General features: G+C 48.4%; 2 protein-coding genes across 3 annotated transcripts in view; one reads left to right on the forward strand and one right to left on the reverse strand.

The window, feature by feature from the left end:
* The window catches only part of LOC124019080 (NIPA-like protein 2), a 38,771-nt gene extending 32,999 nt beyond the window's left edge, over window positions 1-5,772 (forward strand). For both annotated transcript variants that reach the window (XM_046334440.1, XM_046334441.1), the window contains exons 9-11: window positions 2,133-2,196; window positions 3,471-3,568; window positions 4,743-5,772. In XM_046334440.1, coding sequence (XP_046190396.1) covers window positions 2,133-2,196; window positions 3,471-3,568; window positions 4,743-4,849 — 269 coding nt within the window. In that variant the 3' untranslated portion in view covers window positions 4,850-5,772. The remainder of the gene's footprint in view (window positions 1-2,132; window positions 2,197-3,470; window positions 3,569-4,742) is intronic.
* Window positions 5,773-9,877: 4,105 nt separating this feature from the next.
* LOC124019081 (ribonucleases P/MRP protein subunit POP1-like) overlaps window positions 9,878-24,552 on the reverse strand; it is a 68,058-nt gene continuing 53,383 nt past the window's right edge. Inside the window, exons 13-15 of the mRNA XM_046334442.1 lie at window positions 17,458-17,612; window positions 14,427-14,615; window positions 9,878-11,066 (exon numbers count right to left, since the gene is read on the reverse strand). Of these exons, the coding sequence (XP_046190398.1) occupies window positions 10,340-11,066; window positions 14,427-14,615; window positions 17,458-17,612 (1,071 nt within the window). The 3' untranslated portion in view covers window positions 9,878-10,339. The remainder of the gene's footprint in view (window positions 11,067-14,426; window positions 14,616-17,457; window positions 17,613-24,552) is intronic.

Genomic DNA, 24,552 nt, shown 5'->3' on the forward strand with positions numbered 1-24,552 from the left:
AGCAGGTACGTTGATTAACTAGAACTCAGCTAATTGGCCAGTGCCATTACCGCAGGTACGTTGATTAACCAGAACTCAGCTAATTGGCCAGTGCCATTACAGCAGGTACGTTGATTAACCAGAACTCAGCTAATTGGCCAGTGCCATTACAGCAGGTACGTTGATTAACTAGAACTCAGCTAATTGGCCAGTGCCATTACAGCAGGTACGTTGATTAACCAGAACTCAGCTAATTGGCCAGTGCCATTACCGCAGGTACGTTGATTAACTAGAACTCAGCTAATTGGCCAGTGCCATTACCGCAGGTACGTTGATTAACCAGAACTCAGCTAATTGGCCAGTGCCATTACCACAGGTTTAACCAGAACTCAGCTAATTGGCCAGTGCCATTACCGCAGGTACGTTGTTTAACCAGAACTTGTCCGGGGTTAGGGGAGGGTTTGGCCCAGCGTCGTCCGGGGTTAGGGAGGGTTTGGCCCAGCGTCGTCTGGGGTTAGGGGGGAGGGTTTGGCCCAGCGTCGTCCGGGGTTAGGGAGGGTTTGGCCCAGCGTCGTCCGGGGGGTTTAGGGAGGGGAGGGTTTGGCCCAGCGTCGTCCGGGGGGTTAGGGGGGGAGGGTTTGGCCCAGCGTCGTCCGGGGTTAGGGGAGGGTTTGGCCCAGCGTCGTCCGGGGTTAGGGGAGGGTTTGGCCCCAGCGTCGTCCGGGGAGGGTTTGGCCCCAGCGTCGTCCGGGGAGGGTTTGGCCCCAGCGTCGTCCGGGGAGGGTTTGGCCCCAGCGTCGTCCGGGGAGGGTTTGGCCCCAGCGTCGTCCGGGGAGGGTTTGGCCCCAGCGTCGTCCGGGGAGGGTTTGGCCCCAGCGTCGTCCGGGGAGGGTTTGGCCCCAGCGTCGTCCGGGGAGGGTTTGGCCCCAGCGTCGTCCGGGGAGGGTTTGGCCCCAGCGTCGTCCGGGGAGGGTTTGGCCCCAGCGTCGTCCGGGGAGGGTTTGGCCCCAGCGTCGTCCGGGATAAGGGGAGGGTTTGGCCGGGAGGGGGCTTTACTTGGCTCATGGCGCTCTAGCGACTCCTTGTGGCGGGCCGGGTGCCTGCAGGCTGACTTCAGTCGAACAGCGTTTCCTCCGACACATTGGTGCAGCTGGCTTCCGGGTTAAGCGGGCAGGCGTTGTGAAGTGTGGTTTGGCGGGTCATGTTTCAGAGGACACGTGACTCGACCTTCGCCTCACGAGCCCGTTGGGGAGTTGCAGCGATGAGACAATAAGTTGGAGGTAAAATAATCACTCTGCCTGGCTCGCTCTGTTTTCCCATCTCCGGAGGACTTATATTTGTTGTTCTGTGACTCTGCCAGGCTAACTCTGTGCAACTCCACTGAAAACCTAAAAGAGCCAAAGATTGCATCCCAAATGGCACCCTATTCCCTAGATAGTACACTACTTCCTATGGGCCCTGGTCAAAAGTAGGGCACTAAATAAAGACACGGATGGCATTTGGGGACGCATCCCAAAATGTGTCATGGTCTGGTGCTCCATACTAATTAGAGTTTATCCTCTAGATATGGACAGCTGCCTCTCTCTCTCCGTCTCTCTCTCTCTCCTCTCTCTCTCTCTCTCTCTCTCTCTCTGTCTCTCTCCCTCTCTGTGTCTCTCTCTCCCTCTCTGTGTCTCTCTCTCCCTCTCTGTGTCTCTCTCTCTGTGTCTCTCTCTCCCTCTCTGTCTCTCTCTCTCCCTCTCTCTGTCTCTCTCTCTCCCTCTCTGTGTCTCTCTCTCTCCCTCTGTGTCTCTCTCTCTCCCTCTCTGTGTCTCTCTCTCTCCCTCTCTGTGTCTCTCTCTCTCCCTCTCTGTGTCTCTCTCTCTCCCTCTCTGTGTCTCTCTCTCTCCCTCTCTGTGTCTCTCTCTCTCCCTCTCTTTGTCTCTCTCTCTCCCTCTCTGTGTCTCTCTCTCTCCCTCTCTGTGTCTCTCTCTCTCTGTCTCTGTCTCTCTCTCTCTGTCTCTCTCTCTCTCTCTGTCTCTCTCTCTCCCTCTCTGTGTCTCTCTCTCCCTCTCTGTGTCTCTCTCTCTCCCTCTCTCTCTGTGTCTCTGTCTGTGTCTCTCTCTCTCTCTCGTGTTGTTTTGGCTTGGTGTTAACCTACTTTTCTTTTGCAGGAATAGTATTTTACCAGGAATTCCAGGGCTTGGCTTTGCTCAATATTTTAATGTTTCTCTTTGGGTAAGTAGTATGCAAAACCCCATTAGTACTGTCTTTTTAAGAATACAGGCCTTGACATTCCACCTGAATACGGGCCTTGACATTCCACCTGAATATGGGCCTTGACGTTCCACCTGAATACGGGCCTTGACGTCTAGAGTAGGGGCTGTGGATACTCTTTTCAGTCCCTGTATCTGGTTACTCTTAGTGGAGTTTAGTACACCGTCCCAATGAACTCTTAGTGGAGTTTAGTACACCGTCCCAGTGAACTCTTAGTGGAGTTTAGTACACCGTCCCAGTGGAGTTTAGTACACTGTCCCAGTGAACTCTTAGTGGAGTTTAGTACACCGTCCCAGTGAACTCTTAGTGGAGTTTAGTACACCGTCCCAGTGAACTCTTAGTGGAGTTTAGTACACCGTCCCAGTGAACTCTTAGTGGAGTTTAGTACACCGTCCCAGTGAACTCTTAGTGGAGTTTAGTACACCGTCCCAGTGAACTCTTAGTGGAGTTTAGTACACCGTCCCAGTAGAGTTTAGTACACCGTCCCAGTGAACTCTTAGTGGAGTTTAGTACACCGTCCCAGTGGAGTTTAGTACACCGTCCCAGTAGAGTTTAGTACACCGTCCCAGTGAACTCTTAGTGGAGTTTAGTACACCGTCCCAGTGGAGTTTAGTACACCGTCCCAGTGGAGTTTAGTACACCGTCCCAGTGGAGTTTAGTACACCGTCCCAGTGGAGTTTAGTACACCGTCCCAGTGGAGTTTAGTACACCGTCCCAGTGGAGTTTAGTACACCGTCCCAGTGGAGTTTAGTACACCGTCCCAGTGGAGTTTAGTACACCGTCCCAGTGGAGTTTAGTACACCGTCCCAGTGGAGTTTAGTACACCGTCCCAGTGGAGTTTAGTACACTGTCCCAGTGGAGTTTAGTACACCGTCCCAGTGGAGTTTAGTACACCGTCCCAGTGGAGTTTAGTACACCGTCCCAGTGAACTCCAGAGACCGTATCACTCCTGAGGGTTGGGGCGGCAGGGTAGCCTAGTGGTTAGAGCGTTGGACTAGTAATTGAAAGGTTGCAAGTTCGAATCCCCGAGCTGAATCCCTGAACAGGCAGTTAACCCACTGTTCCTAGGCCGTCATTGAAAATAAGAATTTGTTCTTAACTGGTTAAATAAAGGTAAAATAAAAACATTTTTAAAAAGGGTTCAGATGACTCCAAAATTGTAAACGCTGTGATTCCAACTCCTTGATTTTAGAATGATATCCGAACATAACCTTCTCTCTGAACTCCTCCTCCAGCTGCCTGCTCTCATTCATTGGAGTCTTCCTGATAGCCAGAGACAGACCCAAGATCAAGACTGAAAACATTACCTTTATAGCCATGGGGAAAATACCAGGTAACTATATACTAATATACTAATAAACGAGTTGCATTTAACTATATACTTCTCCTACAACAAATAGAAATGAATGAGAGCATTAGTAACATCTTGATGTAATATCCAAGACGAGATTTACTGGAGGACCGGAGTTGGGCTGTTGGGGTTACTGGAGGACCGGAGTTGGGCTGTTGGGGGGTACTGGAGGACCGGAGTTGGGCTGTTGGGGTTACTGGAGGACCGGGGTTGGGCTGTTGGGGTTACCGGAGGACCGGGGTTGGGTTGTTGGGGGTTACTGGAGGACCGGAGTTGGGCTGTTGGGGTTACTGGAGGACCGGGGTTGGGCTGTTGGGGTTACTGGAGGACCGGGGTTGGGCTGTTGGGGGGTACTGGAGGACCGGAGTTGGGCTGTTGGGGTTACTGGAGGACCGGAGTTGGGCTGTTGGGGGGTACTGGAGGACCGGGGTTGGGTTGTTGGGGGGTACTGGAGGACTAGGGTTGGGCTGTTGGGGGTACTGGAGGACTAGGGTTGGGCTGTTGGGGTTACTGGAGGACCGGGGTTGGGCTGTTGGGGTTACTGGAGGACCGGAGTTGGGCTGTTGGGGGGTACTAGAGGACTGGGGTTGGGCTGTTGGGGTTACTGGAGGACCGGGGTTGGGCTGTTGGGGTGTACTGGAGGACCGGGGTTGGGCTGTTGGGGGGTACTGGAGGACCGGGGTTGGGTTGTTGGGGGTACTGGAGGACTAGGGTTGGGCTGTTGGGGGTACTGGAGGACTAGGGTTGGACCGGGGTGCTTAGTGTCTTACCCTACAGTAAACCTGTTCAGACATCTCTCAATAGCCAGGAGGTGAGGTTAACATGCATTATCCCCAGCAGTAGAAATAACATGGTGAATGTGCATTATCCCCAGCAACAGAATAACATGGTGAATGTGCATTATCCCCAGCAACAGAATAACGTGGTGAATGTGCATTATCCCCAGCAGCAGAATAACATGGTGAATGTGCATTATCCCCAGCAACAGAATAACATGGTGAATGTGCATTATCCCCAGCAACAGAATAACGTGGTGAATGTGCATTATCCCCAGCAACAGAATAACATGGTGAAGGCGCATTATCCCCAGCAACAGAATAACATGGTGAATGTAGACCACCTCTCTAATGATCTATATGTCTTGTCTCTGCTACAGGGAGAAAATGTAAGGACAAGGTCCAGCCGGAGGCTAAAAGCAACGCGTACGGATCTCTGGCAGCTAAACTCATGTGTAACAATCCTGGCCCACAGGACGACTCCTAATATCAGCCACACCTGTCTGTCTGTGTACAGAGACTACCTGTGTCAACACTACACATCTCTCTCATGGGTTGCCAGACTGACTGACTACAGGGACAAAGTGAGAGCACTGTCTCCATTAGCAAAAAATTCCCCAGATTTTCCAGAAATCCGTGTATCTTCTAACTCGATCCTGATTCCAGGAGACTTGCCAGAAGCAGGATTTCTGGGAAAAACCTGGATATCTTTGGGAAAGTTACAATTGTCAGGGTATTGAACTCTGTTGGTACAGATACTGAGGAGACGTCTCAGGATCGAACCCAAATGCACTACAGACACAAATAAAACGTAATTTAATTCTCAAGGAGGTGGCTGTCTGGAGGAACCACCTGATATTCTCTGTTAATACGAAAGCAACTGTGTGGATCGAGTTTCTGATGAGATGGTTTCAATCATTGATTTGTTAATAAACTGGAATGTGATATTTAAAGTGTTTCTCGAGCTCCTGGCTGGTAAAAGAGGTGCACCAGCGCCCTCTACTGGTCGTAACAAGAATGACTATTTAAATGTGAAGTGTTTTTTTTTAAACGTCAGACGTTCTTTGTTTAAGCTAATAAATACTGACCAGGCTTCGGGAAGGATGGCCTCAGGACTACAGACAACTACAGCTTCACCCTTTTTCAAATCAAAACGTCATTTTCTGAATTGCATTTCAAAGAGCAGTGGTGTAATGCAGTTTAACTGACAGGTATGGCTGAGCCAACGTCTTCAACCCACCTCAGGTAACCCTCACCTCCATTTTGAATCATATATTTAGTGACAGTGGACTTGGGTATATCGGTAAGAAAAACACTCATTTTATTTTTGACGACTTAAAAGTACAAATGATCTGTCAATGTTAGACAATTTATCTTGGTAATAAAAAAAATGAAAACATTTTAAACTCATTATGAGAGTAGAAAGCCAGTCTGTTTTATTAGTCGTATGTACGGGATATATCCTCCACAATGCTTACTGCAGGCTCCTACTTCACAACAATAATATATACAAATAGGAGCATAGCGTAAATGTCTCGGTAGAATAGGAAACATTCTAGAATCAGTAGAATAGGAAACATTCTAGAATCAGTAGAATAGGAAAACCCCATTCTAGAATCAGTAGAATACAGGTAGGCACAATATAATAGTCTAGTAACAGCAGGTGTGATGTGTGGCTCAGTTGGTAGAGCAGGGCACTTGCCTTGCCGTGGTTGTGGGTTCGATTCCCAACGGGGGACCAGTACGACACTGAATGCTCTCTGCTAAATGACTTAAATGTCAATGTAGACGCAGTGTACGGAACACCTTCCTAATATTGAAGTTGCACCCTCTTGACGGGGCATGGTGTCGACAGCGTTCCACGAGGATGCTGGCCCATGTTGACTCCAATGACTTCCCACAGTTGTCAAGTTAGCCATGGATTGTGTATGGGTAAATGGCTAAGACTAGTTAGTGCCTTTGAACGGGGTAGGAGCGCCTGTTTGAATGTGTCAAGAAGTGCAACGGTGCTAGGTGTTCCCCACTCAACAGTTTCCCAATGGACCCTACAGTAAAAGGACCATTGGGAAACTGTTCAAAAGGCACTAGTTTTGGCCTTCAGACACAATCCATGTCTCCAGTCTGTCTCCTCCCCTTTAACCCGTCTGTCTCCTCCCCTTTAACCCGTCTGTCTCCTCCCCTTTAACCCGTCTGTCTCCTCCCCTTTAACCCGTCTGTCTCCTCCCCTTTAACCCGTCTGTCTCCTCCCCTTTAACCCATCTGTCTCCTCCCCTTTAACCCATCTGTCTCCTCCCCTTTAACCCATCTGTCTCCTCCCCTTTAACCCATCTGTCTCCTCCCCTTTAACCCATCTGTCTCCTCCCCTTTAACCCATCTGTCTCCTCCCCTTTAACCCATCTGTCTCCTCCCCTTTAACCCATCTGTCTCCTCCCCTTTAACCCATCTGTCTCCTCCCCTTTAACCCATCTGTCTCCTCCCCTTCATCTACATTGATTGAAGTGGATTTAACATGACATCAAGAAGTAAGACAGGTTGGTTATCAGGCCTGCAAACTTGATGGGAGTTGGTGTTGGTGCAAAGCCATGCAGTCGTTGGTGAACAGAGAGTACAGCAGATGACTGAAGACACACCCCTGGGGCCTCTGATGCTCATCCTCACAGCCTGCGGTCGGCCCGTCAGGAAGTCCAATTCCTGCTCCTCTTCTAGAATATTATCTCAACAGTATTACAGACTTCCTGTTCCTCTTCTAGAATATTATCTAAACAGTATTACAGAGTTCCTGCTGCTCTTCTAGAATATTATCTCAACAGTATTGGAGTTCCTGCTCCTCTTCTAGAATATTCCTCAACAGTATTACAGAGTTCCTGTTCCTCTTCTAGAATATTATCTCAACAGTATTACAGAGTTCCTGCTCCTCTTCTAGAATATTCCTCAACAGTATTACAGAGTTCCTGTTCCTCTTCTAGAATATTATCTCAACAGTATTACAGAGTTCCTGCTCCTCTTCTAGAATATTATCTCAACAGTATTACAGAGTTCCTGCACTTAAATATAAACAGCACCCAAAGTGAGTACCTCTGCCTCCAGAACAGCCTGAATTCTTCGGGGCATGGGCACGTTGCTCAATTGGTATCAAGGGCCCTAACGTGTGCCAGGAAAACATTCCCCACACCGTTACACCACCAGCCTGTACCGTTGACATCAGACAGGATGTGGCCATGGACTCATGCTGCTTACGCCAAACCCTGACATCAGCATGACGCGACAGGAACCAGGATTGGTCGGACCAGGCACTGCTTTTCCACTCTTCAGTTGTCCAGTGTTGATGATCACGTGCCCACTGGGAGCCTCTTCTTGTTGTTTTTATCTGATAGGAACCCGGTGTGGTCGTCTGCTGCAACAGCCAATCCGTGACAAGGACCTACGAGTTGTGCGTTCCCAAGATGCAAATCTGCACACCACCGTTATTTGCCTGTTAGCACGATTCTTGCCATTCTCCTTGGACCTCTCATCACCGAGCTGTTGTCACCCACAGGACTGCCGACCTCATCAATGAGCTGTTGTCACCCACAGGACTGCCGACCTCATCAATGAGCTGTTGTCACCCACAGGACTGCCGACCTCTCATCAATGAGCTGTTGTCACCCACAGGACTGCCGACCTCTCATCAATGAGCTGTTGTCACCCACAGGACTGCCGACCTCTCATCAATGAGCTGTTGTCACCCACAGGACTGCCGACCTCTCATCAATGAGCTGTTTCACCCACAGGACTGCCGACCTCTCATCAATGAGCTGTTTCACCCACAGGACTGCCGACCTCATCAATGAGCTGTTTCACCCACAGGACTGCCACCCTCTCATCAATGAGCTGTTTCACCCACAGGACTGCCGACCTCTCATCAATGAGCTGTTGTCACCCACAGGACTGCCGACCTCATCAATGAGCTGTTTCACCCACAGGACTGCTGTTGTCACCCATAGGACTGCCGACCTCTCATCAATGAGCTGTTGTCACCCACAGGACTGCTGTTGTCACCCACAGGACTGTCAACCTCTCATCAATGAGCTGTTGTCACCCACAGGAATGCCACCCTCTCATCACCGAGCTGTTTCACCCACAGGACTGTCAACCTCTCATCAATGAGCTGTTTCACCCACAGGACTGTCAACCTCTCATCAATGAGCTGTTGTCACCCACAGGACTGCCACCCTCTCATCACCAAGCTGTTTCACCCACAGGACTGTCAACCTCTCATCAATGAGCTGTTTCACCCACAGGACTGCCGACCTCTCATCAATGAGCTGTTGTCACCCACAGGACTGTCAACCTCATCACCGAGCTGTTTTCACCCACAGGACTGTCGCTGACTGGATGTTGTTTGTTTGTCGTACTGTTCTCGGTAAACCCCAGACACTGTCATGCGTGAATAGCCCAGGAGGCCGGCTGGCCGACGATCACAGCGCGCTCAAAATCGCTTAGGTCACTCGTTTTGCTCAATCGAACAGTAACTGAATGGCCGGTCTGCCTGCAGGCCACGTGACTCACTGTCTGTAGGAGCGAACCATTTTTATGAACGGGGTGGTGAACCTAAAACTATTATCAATAATAATACATTTTATTTGGTAGATGCCTTTCAGGACATCGTACATAAAGTATATTTCATTTAGGCCTATGTAATTCATTTTAAATTATGCTTGAATATTTAAAATGGGGGGAAAATATATACAATTATAGCAAATCAGCTCATCAATTGCAAAATAAGGGGTGTGTTCCTGCACATGTCACTTACTGCTACCATGTGCAGTAAACAGTAGCTATCGCTGTGCAGGCTAGGCTACACACCGGTTAGCTAGGTCTAACTAGACAACTACGCTGTGCAGGCTAGGCTACACACCGGTTAGCTAGGTCTAACTAGACAACTACGCTGTGCAGGCTAGGCTACACACCAGTTAGCTAGGTCTAACTAGACAACTACGCTGTGCAGGCTAGGCTACGCTATACAGTAACTAACACAGTGTTTGACAGGGAATAGGCTTTAGGTAACTCAGATTGGAGTAGAGGGATTTTTATTGTCAACCATTTCAACTCGAGCTCTCAAATCCAAAGACAGATCTGTTTTCACAAAAATGGGAATCAGGCAAACCTAAGAATGAGTGGTGTCTTCTCTACAGAACCAGTACAGAATGACTGGTGTCTTCTCTACAGAACCAGTACAGAATGACTGGTGTCTTCTCTACAGAACCAGTACATAATGACTGGTGTCTTCTCTACAGAACCAGTACATAATGACTGGTGTCTTCTCTACAGAACCAGTACAGAATGACTGGTGTCTTCTCTACAGAACCAGTACAGAATGACTGGTGTCTTCTCTACAGAACCAGTACAGAATGACTGGTGTCTTCTCTACAGAACCAGTACATAATGAGTGGTGTCTTCTCTACAGAACCAGTACAGAATGAGTGGTATCTTCTCTACAGAACTTCCGTGAAAACAATATTGAACAAAAAAATAATTAAAACTCATTTCAACTCAAATGAAAAACTCCCAGAAAACCTTACAGGGAATGATTATCAATTTCAAAGTTCTTCCACTCAAACAATGTGTCATTCAATATGTGTAATGTTGTGTGTGCATGCCAGGCATTTCATATCTAGTACCCCTAACAGGGGTCGGGGTGAAGGGACTCACACTAGGCACAGTGTTTTACTCAGTCTGTGGCTTTACGTAGAGAAGCGGCACGGTTGCGATGTGGGATTGAACCTGCAGTACTCCTCAGACCTCTGTTGACCTTAGCGATGTGGGATTGAACCTGCAGTACTCCTCAGACTTCTATGTTGACCTTAGCGATGTGGGATTGAACCTGCAGTACTCCTCAGACTTCTATGTTGACCTTAGCGATGTGGGATTGAACCTGCAGTACTCCTCAGACCTCTATGTTGACCTTAGCGATGTGGGATTGAACCTGCAGTAGTCCTCAGACCTCTATGTTGATCTTAGCGAAACGGTATTGCAGTGACCCGGGGTTCCGTAGCAGCACCAGTCCTCTCTGGCAGTCAGGCTGTCTGAGCAGGGTGTGTAGGAGACCAGTAAGGCTGAGGAGCCCCAGAGCCTCTCCACAGCCAGCCGACAGGGAGAAGTCCCCCTGGGTCACCCAGCCCAGAGTCACCCTGGAGCAGTGGGAGGTGACGCTGGGAAGGGGCTCCGGCCAGAGACCCAGAGTCAGGGATGAGGTACAGGAGGAAGAGGGGTTGGTGAGGCTGGAGGAGGAGCTAGGATCAGGGTTGGTGAGGCTGGAAGAGGAGCTAGGATCAGGACCAGGGTTGACACCAGGGACTGAGGCAGGGTCAGACTGCTTGGCGGAGGTTCCAGGTTTGTTGTGGTCCTTCTTGCGTGGCCGTTTGACGCGGCTCTTGAAGTGGTCAGTGTGTAGAGGCTCCTGGGGCCCTGTGCAGCCCGGCTCCTCACGTACCAGCTGGAGGTCCTCTGCGGTGGGGACACACACCAGGGCGTGCTGCTCCGGTTGGCCCTTGGCGACGAGGGAGAGACGGATCCACACCAGGCTGCTGCCACCGTGTGCCGAGAGGAGAGACGCTGCAACGTTACGGTTGAGTTGTGGTGTTGATCCCGGGTTACGTGACCTCTGATATTTAGAGGATGTGGGGCGACACCAAGCGGACAGCTGCCTTAGAGACTTCCTGTTCCTGTTGAACACAGAGACGACCAATCAGGGTTCAGTGTTTAAGCTGCGGAACCCAATCGTGGCTCAGGGTTTATAAAATACGGCCACTACTTCTAGGAATGTTGTGTTTTTATAAAAACCGCCCAGTGATTCAGCCAAAAAGCAGTAAAAACACAATATGAGCTCATGAAGTCAGCCATTACTCTATAAACTGCTGAATTTAGGAGGATAATCTCTCTGATGTAGGGCAGTCATTTGGGTCTGGATGTTCTCCTCATGTAAGGTATGCTGGGAGGGGTTCTCATCATGAAAGGTATGCTGGGAGGGGTTATGTTCTCATCATGAAAGGTATGCTGGGGAGGGGTTATGTTCTCATGAAAGGTATGCTGGGGAGGGGTTATGTTCTCATCATGAAAGGTATGCTGGGAGGGGTTATGTTCTCATCATGAAAGGTATGCTGGGGAGGGGTTATGTTCTCATCATGAAAGGTATGCTGGGAGGGGTTATGTTCTCATCATGAAAGGTATGCTGGGGAGGGGTTATGTTCTCATGAAAGGTATGCTGAGAGGGGTTATGTTCTCATCATGAAAGGTATGCTGGGAGGGGTTCTCATCATGTAAGGTATGCTGGGAGGGGTTATGTTCTCATGTAAGGTATGCTGAGGAGGGGTTATGTTCTCATCATGAAAGGTATGCTGGGAGGGGTTATGTTCTCATCATGAAAGGTATGCTGGGAAGGGGTTATGTTCTCATCATGTAAGGTATGCTGGGGAGGGGTTATGTTCTCATCATGAAAGGTATGCTGGGAGGGGTTCTCATCATGAAAGGTATGCTGGGAGGGGTTATGTTCTCATCATGTAAGGTATGCTGAGGAGGGGTTATGTTCTCATCATGAAAGGTATGCTGAGGAGGGGTTATGTTCTCATCATAAAAGGTATGCTGGGAGGGGTTATGTTCTAATGAAAGGTATGCTGGGAGGGGTTCTCATCATGAAAGGTATGCTGGGGAGGGGTTATGTTCTCATCATGAAAGGTATGCTGGGAGGGGTTATGTTCTCATCATGAAAGGTATGCTGGGAAGGGGTTATGTTCTCATCATGTAAGGTATGCTGGGGAGGGGTTATGTTCTCATGTAAGGTATGCTGGGAGGGGTTATGTTCTCATCCTAGAAAGGTATGCTGGGAGGGGGTATGCATCAGATCTGTCAGACACTACGCTACACTGTGGGGCGGAAAAGGACAAGTCATTATTAAAACAGGGGTTTCATAAAAGGTGAAACATTATGAATGAATACTATAAGTTATGCAGAGGAGAGGATGAAACTATTATTAGAGGTAATGAAAAACATTTTCTAGTGAGATTCAGGACTCTAGTCGGTCTAAGGCTGAAGAGCTACAGATTCAGGACTATTCAGTCTAAGGCTGAAGCGCTACAGATTCAGGACTATTCAGTCTAAGGGTGAAGCGCTACAGATTCAGGACTCTATTCAGTCTAAGGCTTCAGGACTCTATTCAGTCTAAGGCTGAAGAGCTACAGATTCAGGACTCTATTCAGTCTAAGGCTGAAGAGCTACAGATTCAGTGTGAATAAACTTCAGACAGTTGGAAGAGATATTGGACACCTCTGAAATAGTTCCAACAATACATTTATTTATTTAACCCTTTATTTAACTAGGCAAGTCAGTTAAGAACAAATTCTTATTTACAATGACGGCCTAGGAACAGTGGGTTAACTGCCTGTTCAGGGGCAGAACGACAGATTTGTACCTTGTCAGCTCGGGGGTTTGAAATTGCAACCTTCCGGTTACTAGTCCAACGCTCTAACCACTAGGCTACCCTGCCGCCTCTACACTCTAACCACTAGGCTACCTGCCGCCTCTACACTCTAACCACTAGGCTACCCTGCCGCCTCTACACTCTAACCACTAGGCTACCCTGCCGCCTCTACACTCTAACCACTAGGCTACCCTGCCGCCTCTACACTCTAACCACTAGGCTACCCTGCCGCCTCTACACTCTAACCACTAGGCTACCCTGCCGCCTCTACACTCTAACCACTAGGCTACCCTGCCGCCTCTACACTCTAACCACTAGGCTACCCTGCCGCCTCTACACTCTAACCACTAGGCTACCCTGCCGCCTCTACACTCTAACCACTAGGCTACCCTGCCGCCTCTACACTCTAACCACTAGGATACCCTGCCGCCTCTACACTCTAACCACTAGGATACCCTGCCGCCTCTACACTCTAACCCCTAGGCTACCCTGCCCCCTCTAAATCAAATCAAATCAAATCAAATTTATTTATATAGCCCTTCGTACATCAGCTGATATCTCAAAGTGCTGTACAGAAACCCAGCCTAAAACCCCAAACAGCAAACAATGCAGGTGTAAAAGCACGGTGGCTAGGAAAAACTCCCTAGAAAGGCCAAAACCTAGGAAGAAACCTAGAGAGGAACCGGGCTATGTGGGGTGGCCAGTCCTCTTCTGGCTGTGCCGGGTAGAGATTATAACAGAACATGACCAAGATGTTCAAATGTTCATAAATGACCAGCATGGTCAAATAATAATAAGGCAGAACAGTTGAAACTGGAGCAGCAGCACAGTCAGATGGACTGGGGACAGCAAGGAGCCATCATGTCAGGTAGTCCTGGGGCCGGTCCTAGGGCTCAGGTCCTCCGAGAGAGAGAAAGAAAGAGAGAATTAACCAGCATAGGTGGGGTGGCCAGTCCTCTTCTGGCTGTGCCAGGTGGAGATTATAACAGAACGTGGCCAAGATGTTCAAATGTTCATAAATGACCAGCATGGTTGAATAATAGTAAGGCAGAACAGTTGAAACTGGAGCAGGAGCATGGCCAGGTGGACTGGGGACAGCAAGGAGTCCTCATGTCAGGTAGTCCTGGGACATGGTCCTAGGGCCCAGGCCAGTTGAAACTGGAGCAGCAGCATGGCCACCCTGCCGCCTCTACACTCTAACCACTAGGCCACCCTGCCGCCTCTACACTCTAACCACTAGGCCACCCTGCCGCCTCTACACTCTAACCACTAGGCCACCCTGCCGCCTCTACACTCTAACCACTAGGCTACCCTGCCCCCTCTACACTCTAACCACTAGGCTACCCTGCCACCTCTACACTCTAACCACTAGGCTACCCTGCCGCCTCTACACTCTAACCACTAGGCCACCCTGCCGCCTCTACACTCTAACCACTAGGCCACCCTGCCCCCTCTACACTCTAACCACTAGGCTACCCTGCCTCATAACCGTTCTAAATCACCGAGCAGTTCCTTCTTCCTACCCCGGGGTCCATTATATCCAGATAATGTACACAGCTCAGTGTTTATCCCTTACATGTATACAGTATCATCCAGAAGTGGCATCTACCTCAAGACTGTGAAGTTACTCTGTGGTGGTTTCACTTCCTGTTCCATTGATGCGACCGCCTCCTCTCCTCCTCCTCCTCCTTCCTCCTTCACGATCAGCTCCCACTCCTCGACCAGCTGTTGCCAGGGACAACGGAACGGAGCCAGGCAGCCATGTTTGATGTAATTGGTCCGTTTGGCTGGCGGGCGCCTATACAGAGGTCAAGGGGTCATGCTCTAGTCTGTTTCAGGGCACAAGCCCAGTCGTTTATGTAACAATGATATATAACCCAGTCATTAGCCTGCACTTGATGAAATGAGCTCAGTTGAAATGTCAAACTCAAAGGGATCGTTTATATTACACCGGTAATCTGACTTGAATCTTAACAGTGTTCATTAACACAGATCCTGTATCAATATGTTGAGCCATTATATACAGTATGAAACATCCAGAATTACCAGTGAGTTAGACTTTATCAAACACTACCAGACACCCCCTTTTACCTGGAGTTACAGGTGACACCGACCCTCTCCTCAACACACCTGGAGTTACATCAGGTGATACCAACACACCTGGAGTTACATCAGGTGATACCAACCCTCTCCTCAACACACCTGGAGTTACATCAGGTGATACCAACACACCTGGAGTTACATCAGGTGATACCAACCCTCTCCTCAACACACCTGGAGTTACATCAGGTGATACCAACACACCTGGAGTTACATCAGGTGATACCAACACACCTGGAGTTACATCAGGTGATACCGACACACCTGGAGTTACATCAGGTGATACCTTCCTGGAGTTACATCAGGTGATACCGCACACCTGGAGTTACATCAGGTGATACCGACACACCTGGAGTTACATCAGGTGATACCGACACACCTGGAGTTACATCAGGTGATACCAACACACCTGGAGTTACATCAGGTGATACCAACACACCTGGAGTTACATCAGGTGATACCGACACACCTGGAGTTACATCAGGTGATACCGACACACCTGGAGTTACATCAGGTGATACCAACACACCTGGAGTTACATCAGGTGATACCAACCCTCTCGTCAACACACCTGGAGTTACATCAGGTGATACCAACCCTCTCCTCAACACACCTGGAGTTACATCAGGTGATACCAACACACCTGGAGTTACATCAGGTGATACCGACACACCTGGAGTTACATCAGGTGATACCGACACACCTGGAGTTACATCAGGTGATACCAACCCTCTCCTCAACACACCTGGAGTTACATCAGGTGATACCAACACACCTGGAGTTACATCAGGTGATACCAACACACCTGGAGTTACATCAGGTGATACCAACCCTCTCCTCAACACACCTGGAGTTACATCAGGTGATACCAACACACCTGGAGTTACATCAGGTGATACCAACACACCTGGAGTTACATCAGGTGATACCAACCCTCTCCTCAACACACCTGGAGTTACATCAGGTGATACCAACACACCTGGAGTTACATCAGGTGATACCAACACACCTGGAGTTACATCAGGTGATACCAACACACCTGGAGTTACATCAGGTGATACCAACCCTCTCCTCAACACACCTGGAGTTACATCAGGTGATACCAACACACCTGGAGTTACATCAGGTGATACCAACACACCTGGAGTTACATCAGGTGATACCAACCCTCTCTTCAACACACCTGGAGTTACATCAGGTGATACCAACACACCTGGAGTTACATCAGGTGATACCAACCCTCTCCTCAACACACCTGGAGTTACATCAGGTGATACCAACACACCTGGAGTTACACCAGGTGATACCAACACACCTGGAGTTACATCAGGTGATACCAACACACCTGGAGTTACATCAGGTGATACCAACACACCTGGAGTTACATCAGGTGATACCAACACACCTGGAGTTGCATCAGGTGATACCAACACACCTGGAGTTGCATCAGGTGATACCAACACACCTGGAGTTGCATCAGGTGATACCAACACACCTGGAGTTGCATCAGGTGATACCAACACACCTAGAGTTGCATCAGGTGATACCAACACACCTGGAGTTGCATCAGGTGATACCAACACACCTGGAGTTGCATCAGGTGATACCAACACACCTGGAGTTGCATCAGGTGATACCAACACACCTGGAGTTGCATCAGGTGATACCAACACACCTGGAGTTACATCAGGTGATACCAACACACCTGGAGTTACATCAGGTGATACCAACACACCTGGAATTACATCAGGTGATACCAACCCTCTCCTCAACACACCTGGAGTTACATCAGGTGATACCAACACACCTGGAGTTACATCAGGTGATACCAACACACCTGGAGTTACATCAGGTGATACCAACCCTCTCTTCAACACACCTGGAGTTACATCAGGTGATACCAACCCTCTCCTCAACACACCTGGAGTTACATCAGGTGATACCAACACACCTGGAGTTACACCAGGTGATACCAACACACCTGGAGTTACATCAGGTGATACCAACACACCTGGAGTTACATCAGGTGATACCAACACACCTGGAGTTACATCAGGTGATACCAACACACCTGGAGTTACATCAGGTGATACCAACACACCTGGAGTTGCATCAGGTGATACCAACACACCTGGAGTTGCATCAGGTGATACCAACACACCTGGAGTTGCATCAGGTGATACCAACACACCTAGAGTTGCATCAGGTGATACCAACACACCTGGAGTTGCATCAGCTGATACCAACACACCTGGAGTTGCATCAGGTGATACCAACACACCTGGAGTTGCATCAGGTGATACCAACACACCTGGAGTTGCATCAGGTGATACCAACACACCTGGAGTTACATCAGGTGATACCAACACACCTGGAGTTACATCAGGTGATACCAACACACCTGGAATTACATCAGGTGATACCAACCCTCTCCTCAACACACCTGGAGTTACATCAGGTGATACCAACACACCTGGAGTTACATCAGGTGATACCAACACACCTGGAGCTCCATCACGTGAAACCAACCCTCTCCTCACCTCCTGAACTTGGCCAGCAGCTCAGCCTCCTGCTCTTCCTGGAAGCGTGCTCCTGCAGGGCAGTCTGGGTAGTCGTGGGGAAAGTGAGGCTCTCCTTTATTCTGGGCGTGTTTCAGACTCATCCTCAGCCCTCCGATACGTACTCCTCTATAAACCTGAAGGAGAGGAGAAGGGTCACTACTTTAGTTACCTCTCCTCTACATGGAGAGGAGAGGGTTACTACTTTAGTTACCTCTCCTCTATCTACCTGGAGAGGGTTACTACTTTAGTTACCTCTCCTACCTACCTGGAGAGGGTTACTACTTTAGTTACCTCTCCTCTACCTACCTGGAGAGGGTTACTACTTTAGTTACCTCTCCTCTATCTACCTGGAGAGGGTTACTACTTTCTCCTCTATCTACCTGTTACCTCTCTCCTCTATCTACCTGGAGAGGGTTACTACTTTAGTTACCTCTCCTCTATCTACCTGGAGAGGGTTACTACTTTAGTTACCTCTCCTCTATCTACCTGGAGAGGGTTACTACTTTAGTTACCTCTCCTCTATCTACCTGGAGAGGGTTACTACTTTAGTTACCTCTCTATCTACCTGGAGAGGGTTACTACTTTAGTTACCTCTCCTCTATCTACCTGGAGAGGGTTACTACTTTAGTTAACTCTCCTCTACCTACCTGGAGAGGGTTACTACTTTAGTTACCTCTTACTACTTTAGTTACTCTCCTCTACCTACCTGGAGAGGGTTACTACTTTAGTTACCTCTCCTCTACCTACCTGGAGAGGGTTACTACTTTAGTTACCTCTCCTCTACCTACCTGGAGAGGGTTACTACTTTAGTTACCTCTCCTCTACCTACCTGGAGAGGGTTACTACTTTAGTTACCTCTCCTCTATCTACCTGGAGAGGGTTACTACTTTAGTTACCTCTCCTCTACCTACCTGGAGAGGGTTACTACTTTAGTTACCTCTCCTCTATCTACCTGGAGAGGGGGTTACTACTTTACCTTCCTCTAGGAGAGGGTTACTACTTTAGTTACCTCTCCTCTATCTACCTGGAGAGGAGGGGTTACTACTTTAGTTACCTCTCCTCTATCTACCTGGAGAGGGTTACTACTTTAGTTACCTCTCCTCTATCTACCTGGAGAGGGTTACTACTTTAGTTACCTCTCCTCTATCTACCTGGAGAGGGTTACTACCTCTCCTCTATCTACCTGGAGAGGGTTACTACTTTAGTTACCTCTCCTCTATCTACCTGGAGAGGTTACTACTTTAGTTACCTCTCCTCTATCTACCTGGAGAGGGTTACTACTTTAGTTACCTCTCCTCTACCTACCTGGAGAGGGTTACTACTTTAGTTACCTCTCCTCTACTACCTGGAGAGGGTTACTACTTTAGTTACCTCTCCTCTACCTACCTGGAGAGGAGGGTTACTACTTTAGTTACCTTCCTCTATCTCTTTAGTTACCTACCTGGAGAGGAGAGGGTTACTACTTTAGTTACCTCTCCTCTACCTACCTGGAGAGGGTTACTACTTTACCTACCTGGAGAGGAGAGGGTTACTACTTTAGTTACCTCTCCTCTATCTACCTGGAGAGGGTTACTACTTTAGTTACCTCTCCTCTACCTACCTGGAGAGGGTTACTACTTTAGTTACCTCTCCTCTACCTACCTGGACGAGAGGGTTACTACTTTAGTTACCTCTCCTCTACCTACCTGGAGAGGGTTACTACTTTAGTTACCTCTCCTCTACCTACCTGGAGAGGGTTACTACTTTAGTTACCTCTCCTCTACCTACCTGGAGAGGGTTACTACTTTAGTTACCTCTCCTCTACCTACCTGGAGAGGGTTACTACTTTAGTTACCTCTCCTCTATCTACCTGGAGAGGGTTACTACTTTAGTTACCTCTCCTCTACCTACCTGGAGAGGGTTACTACTTTAGTTACCTCTCCTCTACCTACCTGGAGAGGGAGGGTTACTACTTTAGTTACCTCTCCTCTACCTACCTGGAGAGAGAGGTTACTACTTTAGTTACCTCTCCTCTACCTCTACCTGGAGAGGAGAGGGTTACTACTTTAGTTACCTCTCCTCTACCTACCTGGAGAGGGGGTTACTACTTTAGTTACCTCTCCTCTACCTACCTGGAGAGGGTTACTACTTTAGTTACCTCTCCTCTACCTACCTGGAGAGGGTTACTACTTTAGTTACCTCTCCTCTACCTACCTGGAGAGGGTTACTACTTTAGTTACCTCTCCTCTACCTACCTGGAGAGGGTTACTACTTTAGTTACCTCTCCTCTACCTACCTGGAGAGGGTTACTACTTTAGTTACCTCTCCTCTACCTACCTGGAGAGGGTTACTACTTTAGTTACCTCTCCTCTATCTACCTGGAGAGGGTTACTACTTTAGTTACCTCTCCTCTATCTACCTGGAGAGGAGGGTTACTACTTTAGTTACCTCTCCTCTACCTACCTGGAGAGGGTTACTACTTTAGTTACCTCTCCTCTACCTACCTGGAGAGGGTTACTACTTTAGTTACCTCTCCTCTATCTACCTGGAGAGGGTTACTACTTTAGTTACCTCTCCTCTACCTACCTGGAGAGGGTTACTACTTTAGTTACCTCTCCTCTACCTACCTGGAGAGGGTTACTACTTTAGTTACCTCTCCTCTACCTACCTGGAGAGGGTTACTACTTTAGTTACCTCTCCTCTACCTACCTGGAGAGGGTTACTACTTTAGTTACCTCTCCTCTACCTACCTGGAGAGGGTTACTACTTTAGTTACCTCTCCTCTACCTACCTGGAGAGAGGGTTACTACTTTAGTTACCTCTCCTCTACCTACCTGGAGAGGGTTTACTACTTTAGTTACCTCTCCTCTACCTACCTGGAGAGGGTTACTACTTTAGTTACCTCTCCTCTACCTACCTGGAGAGGGTTACTACTTTAGTTACCTCTCCTCTACCTACCTGGAGAGGGTTACTACTTTAGTTACCTCTCCTCTACCTACCTGGAGAGGGTTACTACTTTAGTTACCTCTCCTCTACCTACCTGGAGAGGGGGTTACTACTTTAGTTACCTCTCCTCTACCTACCTGGAGAGGAGGGGTTACTACTTTAGTTACCTCTCCTCTACCTACCTGGAGAGAGAGGTTACTACTTTAGTTACCTCTCCTCTACCTACCTGGAGAGGGAGGGTTACTACTTTAGTTACCTCTCCTCTACTACCTAGGAGAGGGTTACTACTTTAGGAGAGGAGAGGGTTACTACTTTAGTTACCTCTCCTCTACCTACCTGGAGAGGGGGTTACTACTTTAGTACCTCTCCTCTACCTACCTGGAGAGGGTTACTACTTTAGTTACCTCTCCTCTACCTACCTGGAGAGGAGAGGGTTACTACTTTAGTTACCTCTCCTCTACCTACCTGGAGAGGAGAGGGTTACTACTTTAGTTACCTCTCCTCTACCTACCTGGAGAGGGTTACTACTTTAGTTACCTCTCCTCTACCTACCTGGAGAGAGGGTTACTACTTTAGTTACCTCTCCTCTACCTACCTGGAGAGGAGGGGTTACTACTTTAGTTACCTCTCCTCTACCTACCTGGAGAGGGTTACTACTTTAGTTACCTCTCCTCTACCTACCTGGAGAGGGGTTACTACTTTAGTTACCTCTCCTCTACCTACCTGGAGAGGAGGGGTTACTACTTTAGTTACCTCTCCTCTACCTACCTGGAGAGGGTTACTACTTTAGTTACCTCTCCTCTACCTACCTGGAGAGGGTTACTACTTTAGTTACCTCTCCTCTACCTACCTGGAGAGGGTTACTACTTTAGTTACCTCTCCTCTACCTACCTGGAGGAGAGGGTTACTACTTTAGTTACCTCTCCTCTACCTACCTGGAGAGGAGAGGGTTACTACTTTAGTTACCTCTCCTCTACCTACCTGGAGAGGGTTACTACTTTAGTTACCTCTCCTCTACCTACCTGGAGAGGAGGGGTTACTACTTTAGTTACCTCTCCTCTACCTACCTGGAGAGGGTTACTACTTTAGTTACCTCTCCTCTACCTGGAGAGGGTTACTGGAGAGGAGAGGGTTACTACTTTAGTTACCTCTCCTCTACCTACCTGGAGAGGGGTTACTACTTTAGTTACCTCTCCTCTACCTACCTGGAGAGAGGGTTACTACTTTAGTTACCTCTCCTCTACCTACCTGGAGAGGAGAGGGTTACTACTTTAGTTACCTCTCCTCTACCTACCTGGAGAGGGTTACTACTTTAGTTACCTCTCCTCTACCTACCTGGAGAGGAGTTACTACTTTAGTTACCTCTCCTCTACCTACCTGGAGAGGGAGGGTTACTACTTTAGTTACCTCTCCTCTACCTACCTGGAGAGGGGTTACTACTTTAGTTACCTCTCCTCTACCTACCTGGAGAGAGGTTACTACTTTAGTTACCTCTCCTCTATCTACCTGGAGAGGAGAGGGTTACTACTTTAGTTACCTCTCCTCTACCTACCTGGAGAGGAGAGGGTTACTACTTTAGTTACCTCTCCTCTATCTACCTGGAGAGGGGGTTACTACTTTAGTTACCTCTCCTCTACCTACCTGGAGAGGAGAGGGTTACTACTTTAGTTACCTCTCCTCTATCTACCTGGAGAGGAGAGGGTTACTACTTTAGTTACCTCTCCTCTATCCTACCTGGAGAGGGGTTACTACTTTAGTTACCTCTCCTCTACCTACCTGGAGAGGAGAGGGTTACTACTTTAGTTACCTCTCCTCTACCTACCTGGAGAGGGTTACTACTTTAGTTACCTCTCCTCTACCTACCTGGAGAGGGTTACTACTTTAGTTACCTCTCCTCTATCTACCTGGGAGAGAGGGTTACTACTTTAGTTACCTCTCCTCTACTACCTGGAGAGAGGGGTTACTACTTTAGTTACCTCTCCTCTACCTACCTGGAGAGGGTTACTACTTTAGTTACCTCTCCTCTACCTACCTGGAGAGAGGGTTACTACTTTAGTTACCTCTCCTCTACCTACCTGGAGAGGAGGGGTTACTACTTTAGTTACCTCTCCTCTATCTACCTGGAGAGGAGAGGGTTACTACTTTAGTTACCTCTCCTCTACCTACCTGGAGAGGAGAGGGTTACTACTTTAGTTACCTCTCCTCTACCTACCTGGAGAGGAGAGGGTTACTACTTTAGTTACCTCTCCTCTACCTACCTGGAGAGGGTTACTACTTTAGTTACCTCTCCTCTATCTACCTGGAGAGGAGAGGGTTACTACTTTAGTTACCTCTCCTCTATCTACCTGGAGAGGAGAGGGTTACTACTTTAGTTACCTCTCCTCTACCTACCTGGAGAGGGTTACTACTTTAGTTACCTCTCCTCTACCTACCTGGAGAGGGTTACTACTTTAGTTACCTCTCCTCTACCTACCTGGAGAGGAGAGGGTTACTACTTTAGTTACCTCTCCTCTACCTACCTGGAGAGGAGAGGGTTACTACTTTAGTTACCTCTCCTCTACCTACCTGGAGAGGAGAGGGTTACTACTTTAGTTACCTCTCCTCTACCTACCTGGAGAGGAGGGGTTACTACTTTAGTTACCTCTCCTCTACCTACCTGGAGAGGAGAGGGTTACTACTTTAGTTACCTCTCCTCTACCTACCTGGAGAGGAGAGGGTTACTACTTTAGTTACCTCTCCTCTACCTACCTGGAGAGGGTTACTACTTTAGTTACCTCTCCTCTACCTACCTGGAGAGGAGAGGGTTACTACTTTAGTTACCTCTCCTCTACCTACCTGGAGAGGGTTACTACTTTAGTTACCTCTCCTCTACCTAGGAGAGGGTTACTACTTTAGTTACCTCTCCTCTACCTACCTGGAGAGGGTTACTACTGGAGAGGAGGGGTTACTACTTTAGTTACCTCTCCTCTACCTACCTGGAGAGGAGAGGGTTACTACTTTAGTTACCTCTCCTCTACCTACCTGGAGAGGAGAGGGTTACTACTTTAGTTACCTCTCCTCTACCTACCTGGAGAGGAGAGGGTTACTACTTTAGTTACCTCTCCTCTACCTACCTGGAGAGAGGTTACTACTTTAGTTACCTCTCCTCTATCTACCTGGAGAGGAGAGGGTTACTACTTTAGTTACCTCTCCTCTATCTACCTGGAGAGGGTTAGGGTTTTAGTTACCTCTCCTCTACCTACCTGGAGAGGGTTACTACTTTAGTTACCTCTCCTCTATCTACCTGGAGGAGAGGGTTACTACTTTAGTTACCTCTCCTCTACCTACCTGGAGAGGGTTACTACTTTAGTTACCTCTCCTCTACCTACCTGGAGAGGGTTACTACTTTAGTTACCTCTCCTCTACCTACCTGGAGAGGAGAGGGTTACTACTTTAGTTACCTCTCCTCTACCTACCTGGAGAGGAGAGGGTTACTACTTTAGTTACCTCTCCTCTACCTACCTGGAGGAGAGGGTTACTACTTTAGTTACCTCTCCTCTACCTACCTGGAGAGGGTTACTACTTTAGTTACCTCTCCTCTATTACTACTTTAGTTACTGGAGAGGAGAGGGTTACTACTTTAGTTACCTCTCCTCTATCTACCTGGAGAGGGTTACTACTTTAGTTACCTCTCCTCTATCTACCTGGAGAGGGTTACTACTTTAGTTACCTCTCCTCTACCTACCTGGAGAGGGTTACTACTTTAGTTACCTCTCCTCTACCTACCTGGAGAGGGTTACTACTTTAGTTACCTCTCCTCTACCTACCTGGAGAGGGGTTACTACTTTAGTTACCTCTCCTCTACCTACCTGGAGAGGAGGGGTTACTACTTTAGTTACCTCTCCTCTACCTACCTGGAGAGGGTTACTACTTTAGTTACCTCTCCTCTACCTACCTGGAGAGGGTTACTACTTTAGTTACCTCTCCTCTACCTACCTGGAGAGGAGAGGGTTACTACTTTAGTTACCTCTCCTCTATCTACCTGGAGAGGGAGGGTTACTACTTTAGTTACCTCTCCTCTACCTACCTGGAGAGGGAGGGTTACTACTTTAGTTACCTCTCCTCTACCTACCTGGAGAGGGTTACTACTTTAGTTACCTCTCCTCTACC

This window comes from Oncorhynchus gorbuscha, unplaced genomic scaffold (genome assembly GCF_021184085.1).
Source record: "Oncorhynchus gorbuscha isolate QuinsamMale2020 ecotype Even-year unplaced genomic scaffold, OgorEven_v1.0 Un_scaffold_676, whole genome shotgun sequence".
Classification (NCBI taxonomy): domain Eukaryota; kingdom Metazoa; phylum Chordata; class Actinopteri; order Salmoniformes; family Salmonidae; genus Oncorhynchus; species Oncorhynchus gorbuscha.